The 26915-nt window shown below is 39.8% G+C and overlaps 1 protein-coding gene across 5 annotated transcripts in view; it reads right to left on the bottom strand.

The window, feature by feature from the left end:
* Positions 1–1240: 1240 nt before the first annotated feature.
* The window catches only part of PHACTR1 (phosphatase and actin regulator 1), a 283399-nt gene continuing 257724 nt past the window's right edge, over positions 1241–26915 (bottom strand). For 3 of the 5 annotated variants that reach the window (XM_087961308.1, XM_087961307.1, XM_087961306.1), the window contains 7 exons: positions 23929–24137; positions 21879–22035; positions 14168–14223; positions 10539–10600; positions 5012–5152; positions 4403–4479; positions 1242–3008 (listed from right to left, as the gene is read on the bottom strand). In XM_087961308.1, the coding sequence (XP_087817434.1) occupies positions 2993–3008; positions 4403–4479; positions 5012–5152; positions 10539–10600; positions 14168–14223; positions 21879–22035; positions 23929–24137 (718 nt within the window). In that variant the 3' untranslated portion in view covers positions 1242–2992. Of the gene's footprint in view, positions 3009–4402; positions 4480–5011; positions 5153–10538; positions 10601–14167; positions 14224–21878; positions 22036–23928; positions 24138–26915 lie in introns of all 5 variants that reach the window. The other 2 variants (XM_087961305.1, XM_087961309.1) reach the window with 2 other exon arrangements.

Below are 26915 nucleotides of genomic sequence, written 5' to 3'. Positions count from 1 at the left end.
CCTACTCAAGCCCTGGTGAAATAAACGGGGGTAGGGCAACAGCAATAGCTTGTTTTGCCCATATCCATGGATTTTAGTGGTGAAAATAGTTAAATTTGGCATATGTTTCAGCTGACTGTATAGGAGAAACAGCTGACTGTGCTTTAGAAAGACCAGACACCATTCAGTCTTCAAAAGTAAGCTATTTTTCATCAAAGAGGTTTTAACATTGAGTGGGTGGGACCTCGGCTGATAATTTCTACTTTTTGAAAAGGGATAGTTTTGCTCAATCCAACAATTTTGCTTGTATGAATGGTAAGGATTGGAATAAAATATTTTGCACACAAAAACCTGAAAATATTTGTATGCAGAAAGCCAAACAACCCTCCGTTACGATAAGCTACACCACATGGTTCCATGGTATGAATTAGTTATGCCCTATTTCTTGATTCTACCCATATACCTGCATAAAAAAAAATCAAGGAGTTACTATTCCTTGTGTCTTTCAACATGGACAAAAATGCTTTCACTTTTATGGAAGATGAAGTAAGAGAAGGGGTGGCAGTATGTGGGGGCTGAGTGGAAAGCCTAGAATCCCTACATAGGCCAAATGAACTAAGTTCAACCCCTCTTGAGTGCCATTGACCCTTATCTAACTTTAATCAGGTGCTGACCATTAGTTGAGAAGATTCTTGTGCATGGGATTTTAGCAGTTCAACTGAACCCTCATGAGCAGTCCTGGTCTTTTACTCCTCATAGGTAAAGAGGCAGGAGACAGGAGCTACCTGGATTGTGAGCAAAGTGCAGTTAAAGTCATCTGGAAATTCAGATGTGCAGAGAGGATCAGTTCTGTAACCTATTCTCAAAAAGGAAGGGGAAAAAAAGACAATCCATGGTGATGGGAAGAATAAGTCTTTGAACAACGAGGAGGAGTTTCACTCAAAGGTTGGTGGACTGAAAGGTTGGTATGGTGGGCAAGGGATCTCCATTATTTCATAATGCTATGAAACTATGACAGATGAAAACTGGCTATGTTAAAATGACAGTTTTCAAGGTATGAAAAACAGTGTATCTGCCATAGATTTGCTCTGTGCAAACCAGGCAAATGAATTAACATTTTCACTACCCTTCCATGTCCAGAGTCCTAGCAATTCACCCAGCTACAAGCCCACCTACTTCATCTGCTGACCACTAGTGGTATTATAATCTCTTTATTTTTTTATTTTTTGCATTTTTGTAATTTAAAAAAACCCCCAATACATGTACTAAAACCAAAGTACTCTAAAAACAAACCCAATACATCTAAAAACAAAGTACTCTATTACTTCATCTCCTTTTTTCTTATACCCAGAGTAACATAACTAGACAAAACCAATCTGTGTAAGAAAAAATGGACTTTCTTAGTCTAGTTTAATCACCTATTCAGTGGAACTCTTGAGGACTGTAATGGGCACTGCAGTGACTCAGGTTTTAATTTGGAGAAAAACCTGAATCATTGCAGTCACCCATTAAATGTGCTTCCATATATATGTTTTCTAAAAGAAAATTGATCAATCTAACCACTCTTATGGTTTAATCATAAATAGATGAAGCACACTAAATTCAACTGAATTTAAGTAGCTATCACTTTAGAGCAGGTCCACTGAAATCAATAGTACTTAAATTATTGTCTATTTCACTATAACAGGTCTCCTCTAAGTACAATCATATTTGGATCCCAGATTATAGTCTTACACCAGTGAAGGTTTGAGAATTAAAGATGCCATATCTATAGTGATTTGTTTGGATGGGCAAAAAGTTCAAGCCCTAAAAGGCATAATCAGATATGTTTAATCTGAACTAGATGTAGATGTTAGTAGACATCACCAAAGTGTTTTATACAGTGGGCTCATAATTCTTTCTAATGTGCAAAGATGATCTTATTAAGAGAAGACCAATACCTTAAACATGAAATAATATATAATAAAATAAAATATGAAGATAAATAATAACAATATAACATCTCTAGCCTTTTGCCAAATGCTTTGGTTCTCCATTTAAGACTGAGCCATTCACAACAGCATATTTAGTTAATTATACCAAGAAGCACTTCGAAGAATAGAAATCCCTCCTGTTAAAAGAACAAAACAAAAAATCAACATCCAAGCATACAGCATAAAGACAACCTTAGGGTTCTCTTTAATTCGTCCCTTTTCTGTCTTGCACATTAGTGAATTGGAAAAACCTATGTAAAGCTGACAGGCCAGGCCAGGCCAGGACAAGCTCGGCTATCGAACTGCTACACAGGACCATATGAAACATGAAATAAGTCAGCAGGGCAGAAGGCAGTGTGACACGTTCCACTGTAGAAAATAAGCTTGCTATATTCTTAAATCTTGAACTCTTCCAAACATTGCAACAAAAGAATCACTTGAAGAGGAGAAATGGATGGTGAAGAATCCTTCTTGGTCCTGTAGAAATCAAGAATATCCATCAGTCAGCCGAAGATCTTCCTGAGGGTGGTGGGGCTTGGAAAGTCAAGGAGAGATGGATCCTTTGGAGTGGGTTCTATTTCCCCAGCTCACCCCATCAAGTTCTTAAGGTGCTCCACGCAGAATGAAATGTTTGGTAGAAATGTTGTTCCAGAACAACAGTGACCATGTGTCCAGCAGAGCTTCTGTCGGTGCCAAATACCAAATTCCTTCAGAGATGAAAGAGGACTGACGGGATCCAAAGAAAGACCACTAATGTAAATGAATGAATGGCTTGGGGACTCCATACAGCAGCATTTAAAATATAAGTGCCAACTCCAGGCATGATTCTTGCCAAGGTAGCCTCAGTTGCTGAATCTTGTGCCAACAGATTGTATGGGGAAGTTATTCCCAGGATGAGAAAACTCACGTTTCCTGCATGTTTTTATAGGTTTTAGAAAGGCAGTTCAGAAGATTTACCACGGTACGTAACAGAGAAATGAATGAATCAGCACTTATGGTTCTTTCCCATTACGTTCTCAAGGTGGCAGCATATTCAGTTCCTATGGTCTGTGAAACCTAAAAAAATGAAGACAGAAAGTCCAGACAAATGAGATAAATTACTACCAGCATTAGCACCCATACCCAGAAGAATCAAAGTGACAAAACCAACCAACCAAAAAACGAACTTTTTTAAAAAGTGGCTTTATTTACTATAGTACTTTAAGTTAAGGGTCTCCAAACTTGGCAACTTTTAAGACTTGTGAACTTCAACTCTTCAGCCAGCCATGTTGGCTAGGAAATTCTGGTAGTTAGTCCTCAAGACTTAAAATGGATAAATTTGGAGAGCTTTACTTGAAGTAAAATATGTGGCAATGTACTTGCCTCAGAAAATGCCAGACAATGATGAAACTATCAGCTCTAAGATAGGGCTGACTCCCAGTAATTACTTATTCAGCAAGCTACATAGAGGACATGAGAGAACCGACAGCATCGGTGTAAATATCACACACAAAATAGTGTTTCCCAACCTGACACACTCTACATAACTTGAAGCTGTAACTTCCATAACTCCCAGACAGCAGACCCAACATAACTGATGGATGCCAAGCTCTAAGAGACCCTTGAATTGGAAGGCAAGACTACTATGAACTTACGGTAAAGGGATTTGGTGAGTTATTTTTGTCAGGTGAAAAAAAAAAACCCTGAGGGCTCAGATGAGAAACAAGAAAAAGGCTAGAAAAAGGAAACTCAGGAAAGCAGTATGATGTGGAACTGTTGTGAAGAATAGGTAAATAGGAAGCATTCCTCTTTTGAAAGTATAATTTACACCCCACTTTTAGTTACATGTCTCTGGATTGCTTCACATAATAGATTTTTCAGAGTGAGATTCTTTTGACTCCAGGTTGTAACATACCAACAGAAAAACTCCCCCCCCCTCCTTATTAGGAATCCATGCCTTTGTCCTCATGGAGAAATGCAAGGTTTTTATTTATGTTTGTTAAGAGTAGTACAAAAGCAAAATTCAGCAGTGGCATCTTTGAGGCATTCTGACAATCGCTGGAAATTGAAATCATGGATTCCTTCAAGAATTTAACTATGTTTCTTCCCTGCATATAAAACATCAAGTAGAACCCTAGGAGATCATTCAAAATGTTAAGTTAATATCAGTTAATGATAATATCAAATATTATTGAGCAATAATAATGTTGAAATAGGGCTGATTGTCCAAGTTCAAGTCTACCCTCAGCCATGACAACACCTTGGTGATTCTGAGTCTGTCTGTATCGGCGTCTCTCAGCTTTTCTCAGAGGTTGTTGCAATGGGAATAAAATTGGAGGAGGAAAAAGTGCTACCTATGCTGCTTTGAGCAGGAGAAAAATCTAACAAATAAGATAAATAAATAAGATATAGGAATAGCCTCAAGCTTGGGTGGTTTCAAAGAACTTTTGTTTAAAAGAGTATTATCTTACCTTGTTAAATGCCTGCTTAATTCATGAACTTCCATTTCAGTGCTCTTAAATTCATTTAGCTCTTTGCGAATTGCTGCCTGCGTGTAACAAAAGAATAAGCGATTAGCCCAACCAAAAAGAAAAAGGTGAGTAAACTGGATGAGGAACAGCCAAACTTTGCGACTAAGGTGAGGTTGTGGAAGACAGGTGTCACTCTTCCACAGGGAAACCACAAGAGCATTTCAAATGGAAGAGATGCCCATCACACTCCTATACATGTCAATAAATGAGGAAAGGTTATAGTAAGAATAAAAGGCTTCTGTGGAAGCACCCAGAATAATTATGCAAGTGCATGTTAACAAAAAAAAAAACTAAAAATAAAAAAAAACACCTGGAACTAAAAATAACAAAAAAATTGATAAAAAGGGAGGAGAGGGGGGAAAAAACCACCACACAATTCTGGCTCCTCTTGGGTAGGACTTGTGATGAACTTTCAGCTGGCAAGGATGATGCTGTAGTCACTACCACAGAAAATAAATGTAATTGTATCTCCTGGTTACTGGTTCCCTCCAAAAATATCTGAGATGTTTCTTCAGCCTCCTGGCTGTTTCTGAGGCTTGTCCTACTTACTTTGTCAGCAGCTGTTAGCCTTGTCCATGGTTTATCTGCTCGTCTGTCGTAGTCCTGAGCATCTGCCACTTCTACGTAATCACTAAAACGGATGAGAATTTTCCTCTCTCTCAACTCTTCCACTGTAGGCCTTTGACTTAGCTGTGGGAAGAGCAAAATGGGAAAAGAATATCCAAAATGTCCTCCTTTCCAGAAGTCGTTTCCAAATGTCTTAAACAACAGAGCTATAATGGTAAGGCTGCTTTATTTTCAAGTTAATTTTACCGGTAGCCCTCAACTAAGCCCAAAATTTCTGTTGCTAAATGAGACAGTTGTTAATTGAGTTGGGCCTCATTTTATGACCTTTTTGCTACAGTTAAGTGAAGCGTTGCCGTTAAATAAATCATGCGGTCGTTAAGCAAATCTGGCTCTTCTCCCCCCCGCCCCCGATTGACTTTGCTTGTCAGAAGCTGGGCGGGAAGGTTACGAATGGTGGTCACATGACCCCCCGAAAAATGCAACTGTCATAAATACATGACAGTTGCCAAGTGTTTGAATTTAGATCATGTGACCATGGGGATGCTGCAATGGGCAGAAGGGTAAAACCAGTCTCATAAGTCACTTTTTCCAGTGCTGTTGCAAAATTCGTATCGTCACTAAACAAATGGTTGTAAGTCAAGGACCACCTGTATTGCCTAGGAACTATTACCTGCTGCTTAATTATTAGACAAAACCATATATCATGCAAAGAGGGATCAAGAAGATGCAACCTCAAATAAGGGTATGTGTGAGCCCCAGGATCACATTTAGCCTGATTTAAAAACCCTTTCAAATAATCTACATTTTTACTCCCTTCTTTTCTGAGGAAAACTTCCCCCTCATTTCTTCCCTCTTTGAGACTTATCCAGATTCTTTTCCTCTTCTTGTTCCCTGTTTCTCCAACAGAGTATCAAAAGAGGCAGGTCCTTTCAGCTGGAATGTTTTTTTTTTTGTCTGTGTTATCAATCCAAAAGCTAGTCATCTTTACTTTTTTATCTGCTGATGAAAAGGCAATACGGATTGGAAAACCAAATGGAAGACAATGAGGCTATCCAGACCTTCTGTTGGTCTGCAAGGGATGGTTTTGAAGAAGAAGAAAAAAATATCAATGGTAAATATATAGCACAGTATCCTCCGTGGTCACTGTAACACGGCAGTTAAAACTTGCACGGAGAAGCCCTTTTGATTGGCTCAGTTAAGGGAGTCAGGTTTTATTTATTTATTTATTTATTTATTTATTTGATTTGATTTGCCAATTGTTTACAAGATAATAAGTATAAGTGTATACATAGTTGTGAATACATGAAATGGGTACATATAAGAAAAATAAAAGAATAAGAGAAACAATAGGACAGGGACGGTAGGCACGTTGGTGCGCTTATGCACGCCCCCTACAGACCTCTTCTTGTGAAATATTTCTGGACTTTCTCAATTGTGCTAATATCAGATACGTAATGTGGGTTCCAGACTGATGAGCTGTATTCGAGTATTGGTCTAGCAAATGTTTTGTATGCTCTGGTTAGTAGTGTGATATTACCAGAGAAAAAGCTACGTAGGATTAGGTTAACAACTCTTAATGCCTTTTTGGCTATGTAGTTGCAGTGGGCTCTAGCACTTAGATCATTAGAGGTGAGTATTCCAAGGTCCTTTACAGAGCTTGGGTCATCAACAGTCTTTAGAGATACCCTTCTAAATGTGGAAAGGGACAGCAAAGGAAAATCAGAATAAAGAATGCAGGTGCAACCTCGGGATATTGGATACTCCATGAGCAACAGAGGAAATCTCTGGAGGAATGAAGAAGGACAATTTGTTTCAAACACTGTAATGAGATGTAATCAGAAACACTGGTATTGAATACAGGTGGTAGGAGAATTGTAAATGAGATGAGGCAGCCTTCCTATGAAAAGCATAATGTCCCCACAGGCTGCAGAAAAACAGCTCATGTTTGCAGTCTTATTTATTTATTAAATTTGTTTAGCGCCCATCTCACCCTAAGCGAGTCTTATAACCAGACTCACCAGCCTTACAACAATTCCAGTAATGTTAGGGGCTCAATATGCCAAGAGAAGGCGGAACACGCATTGGGTTAGAGGGGAGATACAGAATGACCTCTGCCTCAAATGGATCTACTGCTACTGATGACAAATTAAGACAGCTGTCTGGAAATGCTGGCTGATTGTGCACTACTGTGACTTCCAACCTTGAGCATCCTTCAGCATAGCTGATGTAGAGAGCGAAGAAGAATGACCTTGTTGGAGAAAGAGGAGGTCTGTTGCCAAAGCATTGAGGAAAGAAACATTGCCTAAGTCCAAACAATGGAATGCAAAAATGTTTCGGACCTCTCTAATCCACGTAGTTAGTATAAAAGGGAAGACGATAAACTATAATCAGATTGGCAAGATGCTCCTACTGCAGCCAATCTTAATCAAAGTAGTTCACATCTTAAAATTGTTGGTTTCTTGGTTTTTTTGGACTGATCTACAACTCGGGGCTTAACAGGTTTAGATCTATTTGTCTTTCAGCAACTCAAGATCAGTAGGCTTAGTGAGAAAGTAGTTGACTTTCTATGCCCATTGAGAAATCACAATCTGAAGCTACTTGTTATAAAAAAAGGAGTTTTCAAATTAAAAATGTTTTCCAGCTAAAAGGTAGATCCCTCTAGGCAGGGATTTCAAACTGGTGGCCCGCAGGCCAGATGCATCATGCACAGGCCATGCCCACCCCAGCTCCGCAAAGGGGAAAAACATCGCGAAACGTCCCATGAAAGCAACGTGACATGGCAAGTTTGACACCCGTGCTCTAGAATGTCTTGACAGAAGTTTACATGGAAGAGAAGCACAGAACTATGGACTTCTTATTTATATGCTCAGATTTACATGCTCTTTCTCTCTTTCACTCTCTCACACACACATGCACGCACATACTGGTACACACATTGCCAAGAAAATGTTGAGTTTGACACCCCCAAAGGAAATCTAACCTTTTTGAAAAACACACATAAAAAAAAATCTTTGCACTTCTACAAAGGATAAAAGTAAAAAGCACATGAAAATTTGTTGTAGACTCACTTGTTATAAAGAGGTACCCTTCTCATAGTGTTGAGTAACTTTGAACTGTCTGCATCAAAGTCTACATTTTTATTATTGTTGTTGCCACTATGGTAACCAACAAATGATTATTTTCCATTCTGTTCCTAAGCTGAATAAGTAAAACAAAAATCCCCCGGAAGCCCTTTTTAAATATCAAAGATAAGACTATAAGCACAAAATATGCAAAGGTAAATTGGATTTGTGCTATCTTTGTTCATGTTAAAATGCCATTCTTTTCCTACTTTTGATATACACTAAGGATTATATGTTAAGGATTCTGAGGCTATTATCGAATGTCAAGACTTCTGAGAGTTTATCATTGAATGCTATTTAAATGAAGCAAGGTTTTTAAGACCACTATAGCCTACTAAAAAATAGACATAGGCTATAGGACTGCAGAAGGAGGAGGAGGAGGAGGAGAGGAAGAGGAAGTAAAGGAAGAAGAAGAAGGAGGAGGAGGAAGAGGAGGAAGAGGAAGAAGAAAACCTTGCATGGTCATCTAACTTACTAAATATTATGGGTGCCAGAAAAGTATGCATTTGGAAAATAAAAGAAAGATACCGGTAATACTTAAACACCACAACACAAGCTAGGTCAGTTCCACAAAAGTAATGACCAATGAATTCAGACAGCCACCTGTTTGGTGTACTGACTATTTGAAATATCTTTCATTGCACAGCATTGATTAGGAGGACAAAGCTCTAACCAATAATCTGGAATATTCCAACATGCGTTGAACTGAATACATGTAGTCCTTGATTTACGACCTCAATGAAGCCCATTTTTTTGTTGCTTAAATGAAACATTTGTGAAGTGAACTTTGCCCCATTTTATGTCCTTTCCTGCCACAGATATTAAGTGAGTCACCGCAGCTGTTAAATTAGTAACATGGTTGTTAAGTGAATCCGGCTTCCCCATTGACTTTGCTTGTCAGAAGGTTGCCAAAGGGGATCACATGACCCCAGAACACAGCAACTGAACCGGTTGCCAAGCACCTGAAGTTTGATCACGTGACTGTGGGGATACTGAAACTTAAGTGTGAAAAATGGTCATAAGTCTTCTCATCCATTTTGGATGAAATTTTACTGGAGATTTAGATTGTATCTTGGATTACTCACTGTCCAACCATTGATTCTTTCTTCCATTAAAAAGTGTATTTAAAAGACAGAGTTAGCTCCATGATGCTTTTAGAATACCATCTCCCAGAATATCTCCAACCACAGCTCAGAACTGGGTCATATAATCCAGGGAAAATATACATCTGCTTTAAAGAGCTGAAGACAGGAACTTTCTTACGTTCTTACCCCTATCTAATATGACGTGCCTTTTTGGAATGAGCTGCAAAGTGCTGCAAAACCTTATTTATAATTCCAATTAAAACGACACAAATATGTGCAACCATGAGTCAATCTTGTAGTTTGTATATTTTTCATATATCAAAATGTTTTCTGTTCTTTTTCATTAAATATACAGATATGTATGTGAATATGCATATATGTTTGTGTGTGTGTGTATGTGTGTATTCCAAAAATGAACCATCTTCTCAAATGGTTTATTTCCATTCAATTTCAATGTCCCAAAACTTCAGCCTTCCTTTCCTTACAGACTTATTCTTCGATTTCAATCAAACGTTTATTGTCAGTGCATAACATGTGTACAATGAAATTGAAAATTTATTATGTGATCAGCAAAGAATTTGATTAAAAACTAAAGTTAGGCTAATATTGAGTGCTTTTATTTTTGAAAAAATATTCACTAGCTTTCTCTTATTCATGGTTTTTACTATCTAAGAAATAGCAAAGATCATGTGTTATCCTCAGTGGTGGAATTCAACTTTTTTTTTACTACTGGTTCTGTGAGCATGACTTGGTGGGCGTGGCAGGGGAAGGATACTGTAAAATCTCCAGTCAGAGGTGGTATTTGCTGGTCTCTGAACTACTCAAAATTTCCACTACCGGTTCTCCAGAACTGGTCAGAATCTGCTGAATGCCACCTCTGCTTATCCTGGGATTTAAGCACACGTACTGTATGCCTATTAAAAGGAAACAATTTTAGGGGACACGTCATTGCCTGAACAAGACAGGATTGTTTCCTTGGAGATTGATTAACTGAGCCCAGTGTGTAATTTGCAATCTCGAGTGTTTGAAAACCTTTCCTCAATTTTTGTAGCTACAAGCAGTTTACTGAATTCCTCATGGCTTTGGGTGTACATGACTCCTTCCTCTGCTGGTTTCTCTTTCCACATTTAGGACTTTAAAGCTATTATCAAGAGAAAATGCCTCAAGGATTCCTTATCAAGAATAAAGTGTTTAGAAAATATACTTTTCAGGAAACAAACACATGAAAGATGAATGTGATAAAGAATATCCGCTTCAAAGCGTCAAGTTGATCACAAAGGACAAAACAAAGGAATTTCTTACCTTGCGGGTTAATCTTCTCTTGATCTCTCGTTTTTCTTCCTGTTCCTCTTGTTCATTCCGTGCTAGAAAAGATTGACAAAATTCTAAATTTTCATGCATTAAAAAAAAAATGCTGAAGGATGATTAGTGTTCCTTGCTCATTTGGATATACATTTCTGTGTGTCTTAAAAATACTCAAATTCTTTAGTCTCTAATTGGGGGCCACCCCGAGTTAGTCATAAGATGGGCGGCTATAGAAATGATTTATATAAATACATAAATAAATAGTTATATGTTAGCGTGCATTTGACTTATTAACATGACTTTGAGACAGCAATCATGTACAATGCCAAGATACTGTCAATCTCTGCAATTCGAGATTTAGATAAAAGTATAGAATAATTGTGACAGGGCAAAGCTTTGCTGGCTGAGGAATTCTGGGAGTTGAAGTCCACAAGTCTTGAAGATGCCAAGGTTGGAGACCCCTGACTTAGATGGTTACTGTTTGGTTATAGATTGTTGTAGCCAAATAACCACTGAAAGATTGCAGCAGGCTTGGATAGTGGGATTCAAAAAAATTGATGACCAGTTCTGTGGGCGTGGCAGGGGAAGGATACTGTAAAATCTCCAGTCAGAGGTGGTATTTGCCGGTTCTCCGAACTACTCAAAATTTCCACTACTGGTTCTCCAGAACTGGTCAGAACCTGCTGAATGCCACCTCTGATAGTGATCAAGCTTTGAAAAGGAGCTGCAAAGAACCACATATTTGTTCCCAAAAGTGCTTTCCCAAAAGGCAACTGGGCTTTATTGGGTATTTTGTTTCCACTTTAAAATATTTTGCTTCTCACCCAAGAAGCTTCTTCAGTTTTGAACTGAAAAAAACAACAACAACCCTGAAGAAGCTTCTTGGATGAGAAGCAAAACATTTTCAAGGGGTAAAAAAACACCAAGAAAGTCCAGTGGCCTTTTGAAAAAAGCACCTTTGGGACAACTATGACCTGGATGATTGAGAATCTCCACAGACCAGAGTTCCCCAATGTTTCTGGCTTTGGTGAAAGGGGAGGGGATGGTTCATGCAAATGGAGCATGTGTGCACACACTCGCCCATTACTCACAGAAATGAGGATGTGCATGCATGCTTTCACCAGCCATTTTCCACAGCCTAGTTGCAAGCCCCTCACGGCCCATAGGCATGGCCCATAGGCTGGGGACCTCTGCCACAGAATTGTGAACTAGAGTCATGTATGTGAGAAGGGTGGCTATATAAATTGAAATTAATAATAATCATAATAATTGTAACTAGCTAAGACATGTAAAGATGCATCTTTGATCTCACTGTTTGTAATCTCTATTACAAACAAATATTTTTTGTAGGTTTGAAATTTGTCTCAAGAGGACAATTTATTAGTTTTATTTATTTCAGTTTGAACACTGCCTAATTCCAACTGACTCTGTTCACAACAGTGACATAAAAAAAAACACCCCAATACAACCCCAAACAAGATTGTTCTGGGCACAATATACATCAAGAAAACGAAAATAATAATACACCCAGCAAAGGACCACACTAGTCATGACCTGGGAGAACAGCCATATTTTCAAGGCTTTTTGGAATGCCAACAAGGTTGGAGCCACATGGATCTTAGAGGAGATCTCATTCCACAGGCAGGATCTGTGACAGAGAAGTCACGCTTCCTGGATCCTGATAGATGACATTGTTCAATTGAAGGGACCTGGAGCACCCCAACTCTGCCCACACATTCTAGCCAGGCAGAAACCACAGGAGAGAGGTAGTCAGTCAAATAACTGACCTTACACATATAGGGCTTTGGAGGTAATGATAAGTACCTTGATTTGCACCCAGAAGTGGCAACATAGACATACTGAGGGATGCCCATCCTTGCTCCTGCCTTTGGGTTCCGGACCCAAAGATTTTGAGTGGTTTTCAAAGTCAGCCCCATAGAGAACACTTTGTGAAGCCTTGAGGAGGCAGCAAGGGCGCATGTGTCTATCTGAAGGGCCTCCTGATTCCAGCTTGTGATTGTCAAAAGATCATTTATAAGACTGATCACAGTGGAGTGAAAGCAGCTATATAGCTGGCTTGCTTCTCAAAGCACGCCTGCTGAGACTCATTCTTACTAGCATTCAGTTATTAATTGCATCAAAATGCCAGTCTTTTCGCTGGAATTTATGTTCACGTTGCTTTGCTTAAGATTAATGTCCTAGAGCAAGAGGAGTGTAATTAAGCTATTTTCTCTCTTTAATTATTTATGGCTAAGTGTCGTAAACTATTTTCAAGTCAAATATATTTGTGCCAGTATGGTTTTTGCTGAGGATGAGATATCATTAATTCAGGCTGTACAGCAAAACTCTAGTATAAAGGGACAGGGGGGAATAAATAAATGAAAATATAGTTACATATTTCTGCAAGAATGACTTGCATACTACTTTTAGATATTGGGCCAAGGCTTTATCTAGGATTAGCTCCATTTTATCTAGGATTAGCTCCATTGTATTGGACTGGATTGTTTTTCAACAGGCATAGATTAGATTATCTTTTTTGGGTTGAAATCTATACACAGTATCTTAGATGTAAACATACTGAGGTCAGTGGGGAATATTTCTGAATAAATCTGTATAGGACATTTTGGTAAAAGAAAAAGAGAAAACGCCGATCCTTTATTGGAATATCCTCAGTATGTTCTCATTTCAACTTTAGGCTAAACCACCAAAATGTAAATATGTCTTCACAAGCAATCTCTTTTGGATAATCATAACCGTGCAAGAGCATAATGTATGCCTGGCTCAGGCAGGTAAGAATGGAAGAATGGAAACTCTGTCCTGCATGGGTCCCCTAGAGCAGGGGTCTCCAACCTTGGCAACTTTAAGACTTGTGGACTTCAACTCCCAGAATTCCTCAGCCAGCTTTGTCTTAAAGTTGCCAAGGTTGAAGACCCCTGCCCTAGAGCAGGGGTTCTCAACCTTTTCTTCACCATGGCCCCCCCTTTAAATATTTTTGTGGTCATGGACCATGGCCATGGACCCCCGAGACTTAAATCAAGATTTAAATCATAACATTTCTCCAAGCCTTCACGGAGGGCCTGTGGAAACATCGCGCACACACACACACCCTCCACAGCTCTACAGACCATAGGTTGAGAACTACTGCTCTAGAGCAATGTTTTTCAACTTTGGAAACTATGAGATGTGTGGACTCCCATTTCCAGAATTCCCCAGCCAGCATTCTGGGAGTTGAAGTCCAACACATTTTAAAAGATGGCAAGGTTGAAAAATACTGTACTCCCCTGGGGCATACTTATATTGTATGCTTTTTCTTGACTCACTACCTGACTCTGTTGTTACATCCTCAACCCCCCAAAAACTTTAACCTTAAACTGTCTACCGTGGACCTCACTCCTTTCCTAAGAGGTCTGTAAGGGCGCGTGTATAGGTGCACAGGTGTGCCTACCATCCTTATCCTACTGTTTTATCCATTTATTCATACTCAGTTATTATGTATATACTTATACCAGTTTATACTTATATGTTTACATGTTATGTTCATACTTATACTTGTTTTCTCATACATGCTTGACAAACTAAACTAAATAAAAAATAAATAATATAAATTTAAGTTTGGAGCTACTTACGTTTGAGAATATTCCTCTGCTCTAATTCTTCAGCAGTCGGTCTCTGGCTCAGCCGCCTGTAGAAAAAGCTCAATTTTAATTTTTTCACCATATCAGAACCTCCTCCAGCCTTCAATATTTGCCAGAGTCACTCTTCAACAGAAAATGCGAGAGCTCAGGAAATGATATTGTTCCTATGTAGATACGGATATTATTGAGCAAAACATAACATTTGTATTTCCCTTTACTGCCAACCGAGGGGAAACCAAATGGGTTGTGTCATATTAGGCATTACCCCTTCAGGCTAACCAGTGGAGAATTAGAAAAGGAAGATTTCTTTTACTTAATTTCCTTCCTTCTATGCTAGCTTCCTGACTGTCATGAATGTGACATCAGTTCTGTGGGGTTTTTTTTTGGTATGTGATCCTCCAAATTATAGAGAGATCAAAGCAATCCAGAAAAACTATCAGGCATGGTAACTATGCTCAGATTAGGACTTATTCTATGTTTCTCAAATCAGGATTTCCATCTAAAAACCTGTCTTTAGAGTCTGGAATAAGACCTGGAGGGAGGATAGAAGATGAAATGAGATGATCTCCAGCCAACATGAAGATCATCAGATTATGGGTGGCTGCCTTAAAGTAAACATAGAAAGCTGTGTTTCTATGTGAGCAGTTTTGGTCATCTTGTGCAAGGATTTCAACCTGCCAGTTCAACATAGACTTTTCAATCTATTAAACCAAAATCAAAATGTTCAAAATCGGACAAGTCTTCTTAATAGCTGGGAATATATTGTGAATAGAATCTCATCTGATTGTTTTTGGTTTCCTAGCTCAGAAATATGAGGTGTAGTGATTAAGTTGCTGACTACGAATTGGGAAATCCAAGTCCAAGTCCACCCTTAGCAATGGAAATTCTCAATCTTCTCAATTCTTTCTCAATCCAACCTCTCTCACAGGACTGTTGCCTATTGGAGGAAAAAGTGCTCAGTGTGCTATCTTGAGCTTCTGCTGCAAAGCGGGGTGAAGGATATAAATCTAACAAATAAACACAACAAATCATCAAACAGGCTTCTGACAATGGAAACAGTTTACAGTAGAGAGTAGTTGAAAAAAGTGACCTACAACCAGTCTCCGCACTTAACAACTGTTGCAGCATCTTCTCTGTCACATGATTTGAGTGCTTGGCAATTGGCATGCATTTAGAAGAGATGCAGATCCCTGAGGTCACATGATTGCTATTTCTGACCTTCCCAGCTGGGTTCTGACAAGCAAAGTCAATGGGGAAAGTTGGATTGGCTTAACAACTGCATGATTTCCTTAACAACAGCGATTTGCTTAACAACCATGGCAAAAAGTTCATAAAAGCAGGTGTGACACACCTAACAGCTTAGCAATGGAAATTCTGGTTTCAACTGTGGTCTTAAGTCAAATAATACTGTATACTGAACAATACATTAACTAAAGAGGCTGGGTTTGCATCACAGGTAAGTAAATAAATTAAAACACAAAAATAAAACAACAATAATAATAAAAGCCAAGGCTAAAACTAACACGATTCACCAATTGTGCAGACACAGATACAAATTCTTCCTTCAACTATATAATGTGAACACTACTGCAGTGTTCTTTTATACATCTTTTTCTTTTTTCTTAAACTAGAACTCAGTACTCTACAATATTCCAATAAGGCCCACATTTACAACTATTAGATAACTACTGTGTTTTAAATTCAGGCCTCATTCATTTTAATAATCAGAATAAATTGATCCCAGGCTTGGCAATTGGTCAGATTGCAATGTTATTATGTCATCCAATAGTCTTCCTGTTTGTGATAACAATTCCTTGTTTTTTTTACTGATCTAATTTTTATCCACTCTACTGGGTGGGTCAGTGGTTAAGATTCTGAGCTTGTTGGCTGGAAACCTGGCAGCCTGGGTTTGAGAAGAGCTCCTGTCCAGGGGTGGGATTCAACCGGTGTTACAACCGGTTCGGTGACTATGTTTTGCGTGCGCGTGTAAAAAACACATTAGCTGTGCCTCCCAGACAGCTGAAAAGCACTGCGCATGGGCGTGCAGCATTTGAAAAGCCTCTTTTTTCCTGCTTTTTCAACCTCAGCTGTGCCACGCAAAGCAGCTGAGGTTGAAAAAGCAGGAAATAAAGGGCAGGTAAGAGCCCGGGCGGGCAGGTGGGCCAAACAGCAGCAGACACAGAACTGGTTTGGTGTCTGCTACTCTTCAGAGCTACCAGTTCTATAGAACTGGGCAGAACTGGTAGCATCCCACCCCTGCTCCTGTCTTCACCCCAGCTCCTGCCAACCTATCAGTTTGAAAACATGCAAATGTGAGTAGATAAATAGGTATAACTTTGGTGGGAAGGTGAACTCCATGACATCATGCTGGCCCCATGGCTGCGGAAATGTATTCGGACAGTGTTGGTTCAATGGCCTTGAAACGGAGATGAGAACCACCTCCTATAGATGGCAACGACTAGCAGACTTAAACCTGCAGGGACTCCTTTAGCCTTTTTTTAAAAAAACCCTCTCTACTAATGCTTTCTTCTGGGCTTAAAGCAATAGAAAACATTCTTCAAAAACATCTAGATCAGTTTTCTTATGAAAATGGAGAGTCCTAGTGGAAAGGAAATGGGTATGATTATTGTTCAAGGAGTTGTATGTTCAAAATGTCATTGTTCCTCTGGAATGAATGCAGTTAATTTAATCAACCAACTGTTTTAAGGCTTCAGGGACTTTCTTTAGAATGTTGCATTTCTAGTGCAAAATTATTAAAATTGCAATGACACTTCTCATTTCAACCTTCTCAGAAGGCCATAATTTTTAAGTTTTTCTTGACTCTGTTAAGAACACTAGTGAGTATTTATCTTCTGATATCTTTACCTAGCTCAGTTAGCTTAGTATGCCAACTCTAATTCTCTATGAAAAAACTTGGAATGAATGATTGCAATATATTAAAGAAGAGTTCGAGATTCTCTGGACCAGGCGTCGCCAACTTTAGGGACCCCCAAACTCATAATTTTAGATCCGAGGGACCACTAACCGGTTCTGTGGGCGTGGCCTAATTTGTGGGTGTGGCTTGGTGGTCATGCGACTGGATGGGCATGGCTTGTATGTAAAGATTATAAATATTTATATAAATATTGCATTTTTTCTAAAAAAAGAGCAACTTTTATTCAAAATCAGGCAAAGCAGGCAGATTGAGTTGCTCACAGAATCACAGATTCATTCAGAGATCTATCTATCTGCCTTTGGCTAGCTCAGTCTGTCACATAAAATTTGTTTGCAAGCAAACTCATAAAATTTGCTAGCAAGCAAACTCACAAAATTAACTCACAATACACCATGCATGTAAATATTGAATTTTTTATTTTAAAAAAGAGCAACTTTTACCCAAAATCAGGCAAAGCAGGCAGATTGAGTTATTCACAGAATCATTCAGTGATCTATCTATCTGCCATCGGCTTGCTCAGTCTCTCAAATTTGCTTGCTGTGAGCCTGCACTGAATTTGCTTGCAAGCAAAACTTCAGTCCTAAGGGAGGTTCGGCTGTCCTGAGCCGAAGATCTAAAGACTAGCTAGAAAGCAAGAAATCCAACCATTTCCTGCTTCTTAGCTAATATAAATCTCCTGGCACAGCAGAACAGATGATGGTCGGAAAAAGGAAAAATAGCAATTTAGCAGGCAAGTTTACCGGGTAAGGAGAGAGTGGGTGTGGAGGGTTCCTGTGGGCCATGTGGGTGGCGCAGCCTTGTGTTTCTGCGCAGCCTGGATTAATTGCTTTTGGGGGGAGTGCTCTGGGGGTAAGATTTCTCTGCGGCCCACCAAAATTTTCTCACGGCCCACCGGTTGGCGACCGCTGCTCTGGACGTAAGAAGTGTAAACTTTGCCGAATGAGATTGCAAAAGAAGGTGGAGGTAGATATCAAAAAACAACAACCATCCAACTTTGGATAGTGGAATTTCAATTACTACAATCCCAACGGATGATAACTGGAGGGCATCTTGTTCCCATCAACTGAGGATCTTGTAGCAGGATTGGTATGTATGCTTTAAATGTCTGAGCACATTGTTGTTGTTGTTTTAAATCCCACAGCCAAAGGCAAAATAAGGAAGTGACATGACAAGAGAAAGGCAGAAAGTGAAACTGGAACTACAACAGGAGCTGTTTCCTTCTCAGTTTTAAAGGTTAACTCTCAAAGAGAATGACAAAAGCTCTTTGCAGGCTTTACTTGACACAATCCTAAGAATTAAATGAAATAATTAAACAGGGTGAATTAGTGTTTTCTTTGACTGGATTTTACCCATGAGGGACGTGAGAGAAATTTGATCACTCCTCATTTTAATACATTTTTGATTCGGTAAAGGAACTGAAGCTCAATTAACCTTTACATTCACACAGGATTGATTTTTGTTTCAATATACTCATATTAATAACGTATAAAAATCCATTAGTGAAAAACTGCTCGCAAAATATATGTATCAGGGAAAATGAAAAATATACACATTTCCTTATTATGAACTTTATTTGTGCCGGCTTTAATACTAATGGACTTATCATTCCAAAATGTGAGGCTAAAATAAAAAAAGTTTTCTCTGGGCACCTTCCTAATTTATTACTAGGGAAGCCCAAACTGAAGTAACAGCTTCTCTAAAACGCTTGACAGTTGTGACTAAATCAAAGGTGTCCAACTCAATTTCATTGAGGGCCGCATCGGGGTTGTGTTTGACCTCGGGGGGCAGGTGGATGCGTCCAGGTGGGAATGGCCATCTCGATGTCACATGTATCGGGGGGTAGCTGTGGTGGCCCAGGGGGGCTGGGGGAGATCCACTTTTGCTAGTAGTTGGTTTTGCTAGTATTCTGCAGTGAAAATGGAGCTTGGGGGCCCCCGTGTACCCCCCGGGCTCTATTTTTGTCTGTGACGGCTTCCTGCAGCCCTCGGCCAGTGAAAAGGGCCACCATGTGCGTCCCTCCCGAGCTCCATTTTTGTTGGCAGAGGCACTGCGGGCTGATCCTTTGCTGTTTCTAGGGCGGCCCCATGGGCCAGAACTAAGCAGCCTGCAGGCCGGATCCAGCCCTTGGGCCTTGTGTTTGACACCTCTGAACTAGATAAATACCCATATACAAGCAGTCTTTGACTTATGACTCTGGTGGAGCTTGCCCATTATGGTAGTAAGTTGTGATAGTCATAAAAATGAATCATCAAATGATCAACTGTTTTATAACTATTTTGTGGTAGTTGTTGAATGAATCACTAACGTCATTAAAAAAATACCCCATAAAATTTGAATGAATGCGGTTGTCATTTAATGAACTCGTGGTTTCAGAGGTGGGTTGCATATACTTTAACAACCAGTTCACCTAGTGCAGAACTGAAAATGTGAGCACATGCGCGCACGCCCCCTTTGCTTGTGTGTGGCTGCAAAACCACAGGGATTTTCTGCGTGCGACAGCCAGAGTAAGTAGATTGGGTGATGCACGGAAAGCAGCTGGGTTGTCAGGGCGGGGCAAGCAAATAAAAATGTGAGGTATATAGGACAGGATAGTGCCTGGGCGGATGGGTGGGCCCAGCCAGTAGTCATAACTACCGGTATGGGCGAGCCAGTCCAAACCGTCAGCAGCCCACCACTGCATCGTTTGCTATGGAGCATTTTTGCCTAAATTCAGAGGTAAATATCCATTTTTGCCAAAAATGTCATGAATCTCAGTTATGTGATGAGGGGACGCTGGAAATGTCCATAAATGCAGTGTTGTGAGTGCGGGGGAGGGGATTTGTCAGATATCAGATCATAAATATCTTTTGAGGGGATACAAATAGTCACTAAATGACCAGTCGAGGACTACCTGTAAAGCAGATTAAGGCTTTTAATGTTGGGGTGTGTGTGTCAATCTCCTGCAATGTGGAGCAAACAACTAAAGGCTACTTCGGGGGGGGAGGGCTGTAATATAGGCAATGTAATTCTGCATTTGGCAGCAGTGGCGGGAGACAATTTTGTGCCTGCTGCTAAAACATCCTCGAAGTCAAGGTGAGAAATCTCCTCCTCTGTGACTCACAGATCTGCAGTATGAAGATCCAAGTCTTCTGAAAGCCACACAAATTAAATTTCTGAGAGAGATGCTTTGAGTCTCTGAATGCGCTTCAAATTTCCTTCTAAATTTGGAAGACTGGCTGTCCCCCTTCGAGACCCAAACGAGATTTAGCTGCCTTAAATCCTGGCCAAAACTGATTACTAAAGATGACTCTTTAACTTCCTTGATTCTGCTAGAGGGCTTCTCATCATCCCTGGAAGACAAATAGAACTGAATCATTATACAGGAGACTACAGTTTGTCTGCCTGATGCTTTATCTCTCTTTGAGGAGCAGGAGAGCCAGCACTGAAGCTGACCTAAAAACAAAACATTTTTGATACTTATCTCCAAACAACAACAACCAGAGGTCAGCCTCCCTCTCTAGTGGTGGTGGTGGTTTGTCTATCTATTCACCCCAGCCAATTACTCAGATAGTATCTCATGCCTATCAAACTAGAGAGTCCTTTTTTGATCATATTTAACTCCTGTCATCTATGGAAATAGAAGCAAATAACAGATAATAGATAACCAGAGTTGGAAGGGACCTTGTAGGTCATCTAGATCATCAACCCCGTGCCCAAGCAGGAGACCCTACACCATTTCTGACAAATGGCAGTCCAATCTCTCCTTGAAAGTCTCAAGTGATGATGCTCCCACAACTTCCGAGGGCAACTGTTCCATTGGTTGATTGTTCTCACTGTCAGAAAGTTTCTCCTTATTTCCAGGTTAAATCTTTCCTTGTTCAGTTTCCATCCATTATCCCTTGTCTGGCCTTTGGGTGCTTTAGAAAATAGCTTGACCCCTTCCTCCCTGTGGCAGCCCCTCAAATATTGGAAGACTGCTATCATGTGTCCCCTGGTCCTTCTCTTTACTAGACCAGCCATGCCCAGTTCCTGTAACTGTTCTTCATATGTTTAAGTCTCCAGTCCCCTAATCATCCTGGTTGCTCTTCTCTGTACTTTTTCTAGTACAGAGATACAGCAATATCCCAATGCAAAATCATTTCTGCCTTGCCGATTGGAGGAATCTGAACCAATCATGCATGCATTATAGTCTTGTCCTATTACTATACTCAGTTTAGCAAACTGACCTAACAAATCCCTTGTTTCTAACCCAATCTTCAGGTTCAGTTGGGAGAACCTTTACTTTTTGCTTCCTGGCCTCTGGAAAGGTGGAAAGTTCAGTTCTGTGATTGGTGCAGTCTGGAAGTACAGGGTTGCTTGTACTTATATAAGTAGTCCTCAACTTATGACTATAATGGAGCTCAGCATTTCCATTGCTAAGTGAGACATTTGTTAAATGAGTTTTGCCCCATTTTGTGAGCTTTCCTGCTACAGTTGTTAAGTGAATCACTGCAGGGGTTAAGTTAGTCACACGGTTGTTAAGTGAATCTGGTTTTCCCATTGACTTTGCTTGTCAGAAGGTTGCAAAGGGTGATCACATGACCCAGGGACACTGCAATTGTCATAAATATGAGCCAGTTGCCAATCATCTGAATTTTGATAATTGCAACTGTGAAAAATGGTCATACTGTAAGTCACTGGTTTCAGTGCTGTTGTAACTTTGAACGGTCACTAAATGAACTGTTGTAAGTCAGGGACTAGCTTTATTTGAAGGTTGTTGGTGCTGAGAAGAAAGACAATTCTTCCTACCTTGTCAGTTTGGTGCCAATCTGCTGCCTGAGCTCCAGCCGCTCCTCATCCGTCTGCATGGGGAGGATGTTCTTCTCCTCCAGCTCACGCTTGGATGGCCTGTTGCTCAGCTTGATAGCTAAAGAATCTTTCCTGCAAACTTTCATTGCCAGGGAACCTTGGATAGAAAGAATCACATTCAGTTTAACTGCTGGCACAGAAGCTTACTTTTCCATTTTTTAAAAATAAATAAAATAAAACCTGTTTTTAAGACCTCTACCCTTGCGGAAACTTTGAATGTTGAACAAGAGAGACCATTTCAAAAGCATCTCCTCTCACTTAGCATGCTCCCTTATGAAGGCGAGTGTTTTCAGTGCTGAGTATAATCTTAGTTCAACCCTCCACGAATGCAAAGTGGATTGTTTTGCACATGAGACAAATGTGCACATGGAAAGTGGTTTCGAGGTTCCAATCTCAGCTAGCAAGACGACTCTTGCTCAAGCCCAAGACTTTTTACTCTTGCCATCCCCAGGGTAGAAAAGAGCAGCGGATCTGATAGGCCACTGTAAGGAAAACAACCATAGTTGGGATGAAGGATTGCACGAAAGGAAAATGGGGTTAACGCTCTCCTCTCTGTCTCAGGATCCTAAGTTCAAGGAACTGATATTCCCTTGAAAGAATGCTGTAATAATACAACAACCTTTTAGCCTTTTGAATTCTTAACTGAAGTCCACTTTTACCTTGTACATTTTAATTTTGATCTTAACTCTGTTTTTCATCTCTCCGTATATGTGTGTTTACATTGTTTTATTGTGTTGTTGTAAACTGTCTGGATTCATTTTGGTAACACAGGCAGTATAGAAATGTAATAAATAAAGAACAAAATAAATAAAAATTGGTAGTCCTCAACCAACAGACACAAAGAAAAGGGGGGGAACACCTGGTTTCTCCTTTATTTAATGTTACATCCTGCCAATCTGATCACATTATTAAGTCCAACACCAGATATTTTTCCTTGCTTCTGCAGTGGGACGTATTGTGGGCCATATTCTCATATTCCCAATGAAAGTTAAGCAATTGCTGCTTCATTGGATATTGTTCAACGTCAGATTTTTTTTAAAAAAAATTTTTTTTTGGTGGCAATGGAATAAGAATGTCACGTTTTTGTTGCTGCCTCCTGTATTTGCAGCTAGGGAAATAAGGAGGCAACATGACAATGGAGATAGAAAAGGTTGGATTGAATCCTCCACTTCCATTGCAGTGCAAACCCAGTTTCTTTGACTGAAATCTCAGGCTGAAAAGCAATATCCCCAATGTTTTGGAATGTGATCAGTGGGTCAGTAAAGGGAACAATCTTATCAGGAGAACAAGAAGAGCCCTAGGATTCCATGTCACAGAACTAGAAAAACTAAGTAATTTGTCTTTTCAAGCAACATTTGAGCCTTGTGGCTGCTAAGATTTGGCCTGGTGGAAGCAAGACATTGAATGCCTTTTCAAAGCTTTTCAGATCCACATATGAATATCCGCAAAGATTTAAGCAGATATGTGTCATCAATCCTTTTCAGATTTTGTCCGATCCCACTTTACTCCACTGTCACTTGAAATCTCATAAGATCATTTTAAGATTATTCTTCAAGTTTTCTTTGATAACATGGGAAAAAACTCGCAAGGTTTGGTGATCTTGTGAACCATTGGCCCCTTTATATATGGATATATTTTCCTTCAATCCAATTGCAACAATAACTTCAGAAGTTATGAAAGGACTCAAAGAGACTGTGTTGAGGATCTCTAGGAGAGATCAAGCAGGAGTTATACATTTCCTGATCTATCACTTTTACTTTTTTATCTGGATCTGTTAATTCCCAGAATTCTCATATTCTTAAGCTAAGGTTTTCTCATCTATTTTATTTCCTGTAATGAACTGCTTCACTCCAGAAAAGTTAGCCAGCTGAGAACCAGGCTACGTTTTCTCATTATGATCCGTTCAAAGCAACGGCAAGAACCAGTACTGCTTTCTCTAGCAAAGATCAAACGTGTCAACGTGACTTTGTAAATAATGAGCTCTACTTACTTGAAAATAACGAGCTATCATCATCTTCATCTTCCTCCTCGTCCTCTTCTTCTCTTGTATAAAGGCATGAAGAATCGCCAAAGTCAGATTCGTGAGGCACGTTTTCTTTATTGTCATCACATTCAATCACAACAGTTGGCACTTGTCTCATGTCTGCAAGGCCTCCGGGTCCAGTTTTTGAGAGGCTGTCACCGCCGTGTAAATTGGAGCTTTAGGATCAAGAAAGAATAGAATAGAATAGAATAGAATAGAATAGAATAGAATAGAATAGAATAGAATAGAATACTTTATTAGCCAAGTGTGATTGGACACACAAAGAATTTGTCTTGGTGTAAATACTCTCAGTATACAAAAAAGAAATACATTCATCAAGAGTTGAGAATCATAAGGTACGACTCTTAATGATAGTCATAGGGTACAAAAAGCAATCAATCATACTAGGAAACAGTCAATATAAATCATAAGTATACAAGCAACAAAGTTGCAGTCATACAGTCGCAAGTGGGAGGGGATGGGTGATAAGGAGTGATGACAAGATTAACAGTAATAGTAGCGCAGACTTTGTAATAGTTGAACAGGGTTGAGGGAATTATTTGTTTAGCAGAGTGATGGCTTTCAGGAAAAAACTGTTCTTGTGTCTAGTTGTTCTGGTGTGCAGTGCTCTATAGTGTCTGTCATTTTGAGGGAAGGAATTGAAACAGTTTATGTCCGGGATGTGAGGGGTCTGTAAATATTTTCACAGGCCTCTTTTTAACTCGTGCAGGATACAGGTCCTCGATTGAAGGCAGGTTGGTAGTAATTGTTTTTTTCTGTAATTGTAATTGTTTTTTTTAATACAGAAGAGAAATACTACATCTTCAGAATGAAATGCAATGTCAGCATCTTTCAGGCTAAAACAGAGACAAACTCTAAGAGAAAACTTTGTGTCAACATCCGAGACAGCGCACTGTTCAAAGTGGTCACAACGCCCCGTTTCGGAGTTGCCACACATGTGCAGGGGGGATGCACGGGGCCACAGATGGGTGTCGGGTGATGGGACTCACGCTGGGAGAGGAGCCAGGAGGGCAAGCCAGCTGTGGTTGGTTCAGAAGCCATCCAGGCCCAAACAGCGCTTGCTGGAGCCGGGCAAATATAGTACTTGTTGGAGCCAGCCAGGAGCCACCATGAACAGGAGGGCGGAGCATGCTGAGCCCGTATAGCCAGCTGGCTAGCAGAAGCCAGTAATGCTGGCTAGAAACCCTTTTACTTGTATTGTTCACCAAGTGCCAAGCTGTGACTCCAGTAAAGAGACCCGTTCTGCTCACAGTGTGGCCTCTTCTTTTGCTGGCTTGGTTTGGAACTGTGACACTATGGATATATTGAACTTGGCCACTCGTAAAAAAGGTGATGATGGGCTCCTATGAAAAACATTTGCGCAATAGGTAAAAGTTGGCTTCTATTTGTCTTTGAATTAGCCTTTTATGGTCAAGGTTTAATTCATTGCTTAAAAACTGAATCATAATGATGTTCAAAAATGTAACTTAAATACTTGGGAAGTCTGACCCTATTTTTCCTCTGTTTTCCATATCTGTCTCTATCTCACTTCTACTTCTCCTTTTAAAAAGTTTTCTATCCTTGATTTAGTTATTCACTTAACAACTGTCTCGCTTGATCTCAATGGTCATGTCAAGAACTACCTGTAGGTATGCAGTGAAATCATATATAAAGTGATGTTTAGACTTCATCTCTTCATTGCCTTCAGCAGGGCTTGTGTCATTGTTTTATTCTCTCTCTCTCTCTCTCTCTCTCTCTCTCTCTCTCTCTCTCTCTCTCTCTCTCTCTCTCTCCCCCCCCCCCTCCCTCCCTCCCTCCCTCCCTCCCTCCCCCCCCTCTCTCTCTCTCTCTCACACACACACACACATTTATTTATATGGTTGACACTGATGAGGACACGTATGGTTTCAAGAAATCTAATAAATGTCTGTTGCCGCCAACTTTACAAACTCTTTGCAGATTAATTTTTCCTTTTAGATCAGCAAGACTATAAATGGCAATGTTATCAACATCCATGGCACAACTGACCTCTTCAAATAAGCATATCTCTTTTAAAAATCTACATTAATCTCCTCAGAGATAAACATGTTTGCCCAAACAAAACAAAACAAATTTAAAACACATCAAGGCATGTTCAGTTTTGCAGATGCTTTGCCCGCATGCATTATGAAAAGGGCAACTTCTTTTTCAGACAAAAAAAACCCCACATCATCACTGCTTAATCTCCCAAGGATGAAGTTAACAGATATCATTCTGACAGAGATAGCAACTGAATAATTGGCCTATTATTTTGATTCCCTGCTTTGGGATTATGAGAAATAGACATGTGCTACTTTTGTATCTCTCCCCAATCATTCAGCATCTGTCTGAATTCCCAATTTATGAATTATTAACAAAGCAACATTAAAGGAGTAGGTTGGATTTAACCTAACCTCGAACAAATAGCACTGTTTTGTGCTAAATAAATATAAGGCAAAATAGAATCCCTGCCAAATTAACCTAAACCAAATAGAAACTTTATCTGAAAGGTTAAATCTTAAAACTGAAAGGATTGTATAGGATGCTATGTCTACAAGCTGGTTCCATTCTTCCATAAAACACAAGCTAAGGAGAAGAATGGAATGATATGGAGTCAAGGGCCTGAAAGGTCTCAGGCAACTCACTGTGACTAACCCGCCACAGCCAACTCGTCATGGTCAACCTATCATGGCCAATTCATCATGGGACGACTCACCATGGGACAAAAGTTACACAAATATCTAAGAAATGGCGGGGCAGGATCATTAAAGAAAGGATGCAAAAGGAGGGACAAAATGAAATGCGAATGACAAACTAATTTTTGAAATTATTTTAAATAATTAAATAGAATTATTGAATTGTCCCACTGTGAGTTGTCCTACAGCAAGTTGGCCTGCAGCAAGTTGGCCATGGTGAGTTGGCTGTGATGAAACAGC

The sequence above is a fragment of the Notechis scutatus genome, chromosome 3 (genome assembly GCF_049901735.1).
Source record: "Notechis scutatus isolate UNSWTSFEM ecotype Mainland chromosome 3, rNotScu1.2, whole genome shotgun sequence".
Lineage (NCBI taxonomy): Eukaryota > Metazoa > Chordata > Lepidosauria > Squamata > Elapidae > Notechis > Notechis scutatus.
The sequence above is the reverse complement of the archived record's forward strand: the minus strand, read 5'-3'. Positions and strand labels throughout refer to the sequence as shown.